This window comes from Hyposmocoma kahamanoa, unplaced genomic scaffold (assembly GCF_003589595.1).
Source record: "Hyposmocoma kahamanoa isolate Upper Pololo Valley unplaced genomic scaffold, ASM358959v1 62, whole genome shotgun sequence".
NCBI classification, from domain to species: Eukaryota; Metazoa; Arthropoda; class Insecta; order Lepidoptera; family Cosmopterigidae; genus Hyposmocoma; species Hyposmocoma kahamanoa.
Window position 1 is genome coordinate 8,105,192 of NW_020653850.1, and position 10,666 is coordinate 8,115,857.

General features: G+C 33.9%; 2 protein-coding genes across 3 annotated transcripts in view; one reads left to right on the plus strand and one right to left on the minus strand.

The window, feature by feature from the left end:
* Positions 1-330: 330 nt before the first annotated feature.
* Positions 331-4,486, plus strand: LOC113229622. 2 transcript variants are annotated; one of them, XM_026463282.1, is made up of 3 exons: positions 331-412; positions 3,348-3,590; positions 4,131-4,486. In XM_026463282.1, the coding sequence occupies exons 1-3, from the start codon at positions 346-348 to the stop codon at positions 4,160-4,162; spliced, it is 342 nt and encodes a 113-aa protein (XP_026319067.1). In that variant the 5' UTR covers positions 331-345; the 3' UTR covers positions 4,163-4,486. The 2 variants fall into 2 exon arrangements, with proteins under 2 accessions (XP_026319067.1, XP_026319068.1); XM_026463283.1 differs by lacking the exon at positions 331-412 and adding an exon at positions 1,188-1,431.
* A 3,236-nt stretch (positions 4,487-7,722) lies between these two features.
* LOC113229577 (vasotab-like) overlaps positions 7,723-10,666 on the minus strand; it is a 4,479-nt gene continuing 1,535 nt past the window's right edge. The window contains exons 2-3 of the mRNA XM_026463229.1: positions 9,784-9,987; positions 7,723-8,276 (exon numbers count right to left, since the gene is read on the minus strand). Of these exons, the coding sequence (XP_026319014.1) occupies positions 8,218-8,276; positions 9,784-9,987 (263 nt within the window). The 3' untranslated portion in view covers positions 7,723-8,217. The remainder of the gene's footprint in view (positions 8,277-9,783; positions 9,988-10,666) is intronic.

Sequence of the window (10,666 nt, forward strand, 5' to 3'; positions counted from 1 at the left end):
CGTAAACATTAAAGATCGTTCCTGAAAGTACTTGCTTACTCACTTCGAATAGACCGTTTGGCGTCGTAATCCAAGGGTTATCAACATATCACCCACACCCACTGAAGCTAGTTTATTGTTAGTGTTGATAGTAACCGGACACTTAAGAGACTTATTGACGTCTTACAATAGGGAAAGATACTTAGAAAAACAGTGATTTCATGTACAGTCCAGTGTCTAAATTATTTTATACTTAGTTCTAAGGTTTTCGCAACTGCGACTGTTACACATCGGAAATGAAACTATTTTTTTAGATCTGGTCTGATCTATTTTAACCTACTACGACTACGACTATGAGCCGTGACCATGGGACCCGTGAAAGAGACAAGCACAAAAAAATGTTTCATACCAATTGTTCCCTTTTTATTGTTGGGTAAATTTTTTGAATGCATGATATTTTCTCATTGGGCGTCTCTCAAATTTATCAGGCCTTTACCAACTTTATAATAGCAAAATCTTAAATAGTATTAAAATACTCTTAATTCTACTGTCAAGTCCGTGTTATCGTTGAGACTGTTCTATTATAATATTTATTATTTTTATTATTTACATAACAAAGTTTAAGGCACATAACATATCAAAATTGTATTTCCTAAAATTCTAAAATCTACTTAAATATAGGCGAACACATATACTTAAAATTAAGAGATTTATAATAAAAAGGTAAATAATGAAATCGCAACTATTTTGAAGTTGTGAGAGCATAGTATCTTGTCATCGTTTAACTCAGAGCTTTTATTGTTTATGTGATAGCCCGGCGAACTCAATTCCACGTTGTAATGGTCACTGAAACTTAGCAAAGCATTATCACACAAAATCGTGTTAATGGTGACAAGAGAGATTTAAAAAATCGCCGAACCTAAAATACAACAAAATTACGCTTTAAATGATATAATTCCATATAATATATTAATATCATTTATAGATTGTGAAAACGATTAGGAAATAACTTTATTTGGTATTAGAATGAATATATTATAAAATTACTTTACCCGCTAATTGAAAAAAACAGTGTTACAAAGAACTCTACCTAGCTTTTCTTCTACAATTTTGATTTGATTGATTCTCCGGAAGTATTATCGAGAATTGCACATACTGTTCCGCGTCCCAACTCAAGCAGGCAAATTAGCCACCCTATTCACGTGCTCTTATCCAGGACAAATTTAATAAGCCATTCCCCGGTACCCAGGAAGCTTTCCAAGCACAATAGTCTGAGTAGTCGTGTAGACCTTGTCATATATTTTGACAGTTAGTCATAAGGCTGGTTTAGCAGTGCGGATTTATCTGCGGACACGTGTGGCGTTAGAATATCGTTTTACAGTGACCCGGATTGCTCCGTACAGAACATGCTCCGCGTGAACTTCGCACCAACCACCCGTGTGTTCATTTTAGGTGACTGTCTTCCGTGAATATCCGCAATATATTAAATACTTGATTCAGAGGATTGAGAATTCTACGCATGCGGATGGCCCGCAGACGGACTGTCCGTACACACAGCTATGAAACCAGCCTAAATCATGTTTTTTATACTTTTCAATAGCTTTTTATAGTTTTTACATGAAGTTTTAATTGGGTGATAACAATAAGAATTAAATGTATATTTGAAAGGTTATGTAATCATTTTTAAACATTTCACTTTTTTATATTGCAAGTGATTATGAGAATAATGTTTTCGGTTAATAAATATTGTAATTGACTTACATACACAGTAGTATTGTGAAATAGTAAGGTATGTAAACGTTAAGTGTATTAAGCTGTTGTTGAACCAATTAATGAATCAATAAATAAGACGATCGACATTACAAAGTTATAATCAATGAATTAGGAAATAAGTCAGTGTGGGAACCACGTGATGCCCTACATCCAATTTTAAGGAAAATATAACAAGCCGCTACATAAACGGGGTTCTAGGCAAAACGTTGATAAAAAATAATCGCTCTTTGCACAACATTATGAATCACTCTTTTGTGATACAACAGAAAATTACGAGTAATGAGGCCTTTTTAATGTACGGAAATGCCTGATCTAAATAAATACCACCCCGCTTCTGGCACAAATATTTATTTCCAATTAAAATTCAGGAAAACTAAATCCATAATAGTTTTGAAGTAAAGAGTCTTGTATCGTAAGTGCGGTAGGCGGCTTACAATCAATGAACTTTCTGATATGTTGCCTGTTCATACAGTCAGTGTTGAGAAATATAAAACATAATTTATCTGTGATTAATTATGTATATAAAACAAGCTATATATGAAATAAATGTTTATATCCCTTCGTCATCAACATTACTAAGCAAACACACAATTTGAAGTTATGACAGCAAAGTTTAAACAGCTATCTAAGCACACATACATCATTACAACAAATTACGCATGAACCCATTAATTAAAATAGTGATAAAGCTAATAAATATTGTTTAAATAACAAAGTGTGAATGACAAAAGATAGACTTTGGAACTCAACGGTCAATATAAATTGTATGTTGTAGAGTACTGCCACTGACCTTTTTTTAACTTATTATTCTAACGTAAGCTTGGAATAAAACACTAACTTCAACATTGTTTTCCGTAAAGTCTACCTCTACTTGTACAAAAATGTCTACTAGTTTATTTACTTCTATTTACTGTGGTATTTTCCCTATTCACAACAACAAGATGACAGGAAAAGTTTAGACAAATGAATACATATGCGATAATCTCATTTGCGTAAAATAATGGAATAAAACAAGAAACAATTAATAATGTCTCAATTCATGGCCGAAGATATGCGATATGTCCATCAGAAGAGATGGAGATCAAATGCGCACTCATGTTAACCATAAAAATTCATATTCAATACAGAAAAATCAAATGAAGAGAAAAAAGACAAAAATACCTATCATTACATACCTATCACACCTTTCTCCCACTGGGGCATGCAAGTCAGTTTGCTAAGCTCACGACACAGTACTTTACCTTCCTCCACTGGCATCACTCTTTTCATATACGCCTTAACATTCTTGCCACTTTTATCCTGGCCTTTTTAAAGCCATCCTCAATCTAGTTGAAATATGTACCCCAAGACTGATCTTTCTCTCCTTTGAGATACTATTGCTGTAAACTGAAATAAGTTCCAAACGTAATTTGCCATGAAATAAAGGCATTACAACTTTATCATGTAAACATAAATTCAAGAAATGTAGAGCTCTACTCGGGGAGTGAAGATACTTCACTCCCTGCTATATTTATATTGAGATATATTTGACGATCCCAGCGAATTGTCTCCCTATTGTAGAAAATAATTTTTTTATCAATCACCTTTCGTTCCAGTCTGGCGTGGGGCCCAATCCGCCAGCATACCGCTAGTGCCATCTCGCATAGGTCACCCAAGAATAATATCCCAGGAGACGGAGATGAAGCCCGTGGTGCGGGAAGGGGTGCCGCCGCCGCTCTGCGCGGGGAGATGCGCCTCACCCCCTGCGGGTCCTGTGTGTGCATTCGACGCAACTGGCACAGCTAGAACATTTGCTACGCTATGTGAACTGGAAGCAGTATCATGCCGTGAAAGCACATGTAAGTATGGTCTAATATTGATATTTGTTGTACAGACGGCAGCACATCAAACTATACACTGACAGATCTTGCTGCGTTGCACTGTAGGCGATATTCGAACAAAAGCGTATTAATGTGTACCAAATTCCCGGGTTGGGAGAAATATTTGCATGGCCTACATTTATTTCTCTCGTGACTTTGGGTATAATTTGTCTATGTGTGTATCCATGGCACCCACGACACAGGGTTTACCTAGTGTTGAGTGTGTGCGTTATTGTTATTATTATTATTAATGTGCTGTTGGCTGTATTTGTGAGTCAGAACTAGGTAATTTCTGTTTAAGAGTTAATTCACCTCTAATCGTGATCTCTGTGAATTAAAACTTGCCGAAACGTGGCGATTATGGCATGTTCTGATTTTTTGGAGAAGTCAAATGTTCATGTTTTCATAGGCAATTGATATGGACCTATATTCATATTCAATCACGTATTTGTTCATAACATTTTCAAATCTTGTGTATGTGTAAATTAAGTTCTAATAAATTGTTTTACATCTTTTCAGACTACGCAATAACCAGCTTGGGCGAATGTTGACCTGCCGCACAATGTGAATAAATTACGTCAATATAACCAAAAATGATCCAATTTGCATACATTTAACGTATTTATATACCATTATTTTATTAAATGTTACGATATTAAGACGAAAATATTATCAATAGTATTTCGTGAAGTATTCGTTTTGGTAAATGTCTAAAAATTCTAAATATCTAATTCAGTTTCTTTCTCTTTTCAAAGAATTTGTTTTGTTTTAGATTAGGTAAATATATTGATGTAGTGTTAAGTTTATTTTAATTTATTGTACAAAGTACTAACATTACGGTTTTATGTCGTTAGCGATCAATAGTTTTACTAAATAAATTTTAATTGGAAACGGAAGTAGTTTTATTAAATTTCACTTGTCCAATTACGTAGCTATACTTACCTGCCATACCACAGATTACTTAATAGTTATATGTACCATACTTCCAAGTTGTAAAGAGATAAAATACTTAGTATTTAATAGCACAAAAAACGCAATTCCCTGTCTGTTTTAAAACTAACTTTGTTTTATAATAGGAAATGAAACTATTTTTCCGGATTTAAATCGCGTATATTTGTTTTTTCAAACAAACCGACGTTTCGGGCCCTTTACAGGTCCCATGGTCACGGTTGACTGTAAAGGGATGGGATCTGTAAAGGGCCCGAAACGTCGGTTTGTTTGAAAAAACAAATATACGCGATTTAAATCCGGAGAAATAGTTTCATTTCCTATGTGTAACAATCGCGAAAACCTAAGAACTCGATTTGTTTTATAATATCAAGTGACGGGACGAACAAGTCGTGGTGCGCTACACGCCTGTCCATAACTCAGAGCATTCACTCGCAAAGATCTGAGGAACACTGCCAGAGCTCCCGTCTCCCTGGGACATAAGTTGACAAGTGCCATGTGCCAGTAATTTCACCAGCACCCTAAGCCTTCAAAACCGGAGCGCAGTAATGCTAACATTACTTGGCGGCAGAAATATGAAAGGTGGCTTTACTTCCCAAACTCATTCACATCGAGCTCTACTGCTGCTAAACTAGCAATGGAAATGGCATCTACGACCTTCAACGAAACGGGAGCCAGCGCAATATAGATTATTCGATTTTCTGAATCATTCATGTAGCGCAGCTGACGATGTTATATATTCTGTGTGCCGCTGAGTTGTCAAAACCTATAAAGTTTTCTAAAATTGCTTCGCACCCAAAAATATAGTCTGCGTAACGCCCACAGACATGTGGTAGCGCCTAACGATAAAGCAGCGATGGCTACTCTCTCTTTATTTCGTGTGGAGGAAGCTCAGAGGTGAAAACAATAATTAAGAAAATTCTGATGATAAAATCTATATGACCGAGAGATGCACAAAACTCGACTAAAGACATAACTTTCTTTGAAGTTGCATAGACTCACAAAAAACGCGTATCTCTTAAATTACCTATAATCTCAGCAAAGAGTACTAAAAAACCAACTTCAAAAGTCATTCACCTCCTAGTTTAGTTAAGTATGTGGATATTCTTCATAATTATTATCTATGTCAATATACTTTAATATAATATGCTACTGCTGTCAATAACTATTTTGTTAGAATGTCTATTATGTACCTAAATAAATTTGTTTGTCCTATTTCTACGTTTCTAAGAAATAAATGATTCCTTATAAAACCGGTAGTCATTCGATGCGTAGTCCCACTTAAAGTCTGTTATCTTTATTGTCCATATTGCTTCTTAGTGCTTCTACAAATAGCTTTACGTACTTTGACTTGTCGATCAACTCCGATTGTAATACTGGAAATAGAATTTCTATATTTGTGTATCTTAGAAATTTCTCTATCACAGTATGTTTAATATATGTAAGGTTATTTAAAGGGGTATTTGTACAAAATAAAAAAGTCGATTCATATATCATATAGACAAAATTAATCAACTACAATTCTGAGCTTTATTTAATGACCATAACGATTTGTATGAGTAATGAATTATCTTCGAGATAAATGTTAATGTTTTATTATTTGTAGTTGATATAAATTCACTTTTAACTTAGAAAAAATTATAAAAACTATTATAACTGCATTTAAAGGTCTGATATATATATATATACACTCCGTTTTAATAAAAATGTTAGTTGTGCCGTTTTTCGTTCCGAATTGTCTTTATAATGGTTGTAAGCGACACACCAACCAATAACTATTTTGCAATGACACAGAGCTTTAAACCCCAAAAAATTTGAGTGCACCTAGAGACAAATTTGGTAAGTACCATGTGCCTGCAGCATGAGTACTAAGTTATCAATTCATACAAATTAACTTTAGTACGTATTTAAAACTGTAGATGGCGAGACTTGGAAAAAAATGTAAATCTATTGAAACTCGAAAATTTGAGCTACATAACATTATGTATGTATAGTAAATAAGAAGTATAAAATATAAAAAAATAATGCAAAACTATTTAAACGAAATTTTAGGAATGTTCAATTAAAATTCATTTACAATTATGTAAATTGGTGACAACTGTCGTTGATAAGATAACAAATCGAAGGTTTCTCAATACTTTCGACTTGTTAGTTTCCAATAAATTGTATAGATGGCATTTCTTTGAATTTATTGTCGAAGCTAAGCAGCGTTTTAGCACTGACTTTTACTTTAATATATTAAAATTACAGACTCAGCTTCTTTGCTATTTTATTATATGTTATTTATATATAATCAACGCCTGAACAAGGGCCAGAGCAATAACCTGACAAAATTGTACTTGCTGCCATCTGTCGGCCTTTTCGAATAATAGTACAACCGCATCGCGGGTTTACTCGTTACCATTTCGCACCCTTAGTAATATAAGGGCACAATCCAAAAAAAGTAGATTTTTGGAAAATCGCGTATTAAGATTCTGGATCCCTACATTACACCTATTTTTTCAAATAACATGCTTATGCCATATAGTACAAAAAATATAACAGAAATATGCAGTTATTTAAGTTTGATCCCATTTATTATTTAAGTCCCTATCAATTCCCAAATTTCCCAAAAATCTACTTTTTTTGGATTGTGCCCTTATATTACTAAGGGTGCGATTTATTGATCAGCACGCGATAATAATCAAAATAAGCGTTAAAAATAAGTGGAGTTACGAGTGCAACATTAATTATTAGTTTGAGATTATCTATCTGTACTAGTATAGTATTATAATGTCTGTGCCCGTAGTTTCATCAGCACCTTTCAAAACCGAAACGCAGTAAGAAGCAGTAGCAGAAATAGGTAGGGTGACAATATTTCCCTGGACGAACTCTTTCACAAGGCGCTCTACTGCTACTTGAAACTTTTCTAAATCTGACCCAAGCTGTATTCATAATCGCGACACAATTATTAAAAATACTGTAGATTAATCTTTCGTCACGTATAAGAAAAATAGAAATAATAGTTATAATGTTTTTATTTACTTCATGCAGACTGGCTTTAAATGCAAAAGTGCAAGGGTAAATAAAGAACTGGAACTCGTACATGGAGAAGACAATTTAATCGAAATTAATTCAAAATCACACATTAAAAATAAATCGAAATAATATCAAAAATTTTAAAATCTTTTAACCTTAATACGTTTTATGATAAAATCACAGTGATAAAAGGGTTAGTTACACATGAATACAAAATAATGTGTATTGTGGTAGTCATCGAAATAAATATGTATGTTTAAAAAGGCATAATCTCTATATCTAACTACGGTTTTTTAAATTAAATATAATTTGGATACACTTCGAATAAACAGGTGTACGTGGCCGTCCAGAATATCATGAAAAATAATCGAATCTCTTTTAGAATGAATGAAAATTAGAAAGAGACTACTGAAAATCTAGTTCTTCTTACAACCGCTAGAGGTCATGCTAACATTTTGATACAAAATTCTTAAAAATTTAATTATTCGGCACTCGGCAGCGGCAACGCCATAATCGTATCTGCGTCTCTAAAGATTGGAAGTGAGTAAGCAATTAACAATCCTTCCAAAAAACATTGTCATGAAATTCTGTTCAACCTGCAGATTATAATTTGTTTTTCGCTGTGTTTTATTACACTTGCTTAAGACAGACGGATACCATCGGAACCGGGGCACTCGCCGTTGCTGATCTTACTGAGGGCTGGAAACAAAAATGAAATTCCATTTACAAAATCATTCAAATTCCATTTACAAAATCTTTTAAAAGAAAAAATAAATAAAAACGAACATTTCATGTGGAATAGCGTGTATCTAAATTAAACAGATTTATTATAATAAAGGTCTCAAGAAGTCAGTACCTACTGAAACTCATTTTTGATATAATTGATTTTTGCGCACTTTATTGTCACCCTAAAGTGTCAATAGATTATTAAAAAATATGCGTAGATAAATAACACAGACTAGATATACGTCTGTGATAAATAACATCAAACATAATCCAATCACTTTCATATAATCAACTTAGATCTATAAAACCATGCGGTCGATCAGTTGTACTCAATTTTTTCTATAATATATAAACTACAATACGAAGTCATCTAATCATTACACATACGCAAAATGACATAAAAACACAAGTGCACAATTCTGTACGATCCTTAGACAACCTTGATATAAGATGATAGGTAAATATTCATTTGTTGTTAATAGAATCTGCACATAATATCGTTCTAGGAATAGCTATGGTTTTTTAAAACAATAAGTGCTAAAATTGAGGAAAATACGCTATGCCCAAACACAAGCGCTTTTTTAACACGTTGACTCATGGTCCTGTTGTCAATTTACATCGCAGTAACAATGGAAGAACATTAAACCAGTTACTTCACGCTACACTCGGCTGCTCGACTATTACAGTGCCACAATTTTAAATAAGCAGTTGAAAAACTATGGAAATAAGGCTTCGCGCGATAAATCAGCTGACCATTTGATAGCAGATTTTTCTGTCAATGATATACCTATTTTTGTAGGCATTGATTTCCACACATTTACTGTGAATTTCAACTATTGTATTTTACAATTTTAGAGTGTACAGAATGATTACGTCCCTAAAGTTTTTTATTGACATGACATGACTTTTGTTCAACTAAAATATAGAGATTTAAGTTGACACCGGGAAAAACTTATATTAAACTTACAATCATTGAACTCCGGATGTGGCTTTACTTTTTAGGGCTAAACTTTGGTTTAGTATAAAAAAGTTAAGAAAAATTTAAAAAATAATTTAAACTTTGCTCTGATAGTACTCCAGCAGTATATAGATAATCGTCTGTTATAATCATAGACTACTCACATTTTTGTACCTACGTACTTGAAGTTTGTAGGTAATATAGTACTAGGTACGGTATGCTGAAGGCGTTAGTTCGAATTCATCCCGATCAATTTAATTTTTCTTAGTGTTCGATAAAGTAGTGAAGTAATTTCACAAGGAAATAATTGAATATCATAGTATTAAATCATCGTGATATTCAATAAACTTAACATTGCAATTACTAGCGACATCTCTAGTCAGCCGCTGGTAGCTGTGAAGGTACCTGGCTGAGTGAAGAAAAACTTTCATAAATTTAGTACATGTTAACATCCGAAGATTCCGTAGTTATCATGAACATTATACAGGACATTCAAATGAATACAATTTAATATGAACTCACTGTCTTTATGCTCGCAATTGTAGTTGTTCATAACACATTCGCTGCCGAAGGACTTGGGTTTCTCTCCCTGCTTGCCAGCGCAGACGGGCTCGAATTTGACACTAGTGCAGTCGCGCGTGCAAGCCTTCTTCCTTGCTGCCTCGGCTTTCAGCTGCTTCAAGTCCGGTTTGTCAGGACGGCATGTTACCGCCACGATCAGAACAACTGGAAATGAATGATTCACCAACATTACGTTCGAATTATGTTATTGATATGATACTACCTAAGTGGCGGGACGAGCAAGTCGTGCGCCTGATGGTAAGCGACACGCGTGCCCATAACAGTCGCAGTGCTACTCAGAGCTTTAAATCGCTCTGAGACGTAAGTTGAAAAGTTTGCCTGTAACAATCACCGGGCACCCTCATTACCTTCAAAACCGGAACGCAATAAACCTCACATTACTACTTGGCGGCAGAAATAGGTAAGGTGTAATGTATTATATAAAAAGAAAAACTTAAGAGTATACTATCTCAGCTCGAATTCAAAATTTTCCCGTACCAATACGGTTCATTTTGCTTGGGTCGAGCGGCAGAGACACTGGCTTCATTACAGAATTATTTTGTTTACAAACTAAATTAAAGCCATTTCAAAAATATGTATAAAAAATATACCATAGTATATACAGTACAATACAAGACCAAAATTCTTTATTGTACACCAAAAAACGAAACAAATACAATACAATGAAATTAAAAATAACCGGTGGAACAATGGACGGTCTTATCGCTTTAACCGATTTCTGCCAGACAACCTTTGGATAGAAGTAATTATATAATTCACAGGAAAAGGACGGCGGTGTATATATATATATATATTATTTTTTTCATTCGAAATTTTACAAGAA

Coding starts and splice junctions, on each gene's coding strand:
- LOC113229622 (XM_026463282.1), top strand. CDS start 346: ATGGGACCCGTGAAAGAGACAAGCACAAAAAAATGTTTCATACCAATT. Junction 413..3,347: donor TGTTCCCTTTTTATTGTTGG/GTAAATTTTTTG, acceptor CTTTCGTTCCAG/TCTGGCGTGGGGCCCAATCC. Junction 3,591..4,130: donor ATCATGCCGTGAAAGCACAT/GTAAGTATGGTC, acceptor ACATCTTTTCAG/ACTACGCAATAACCAGCTTG.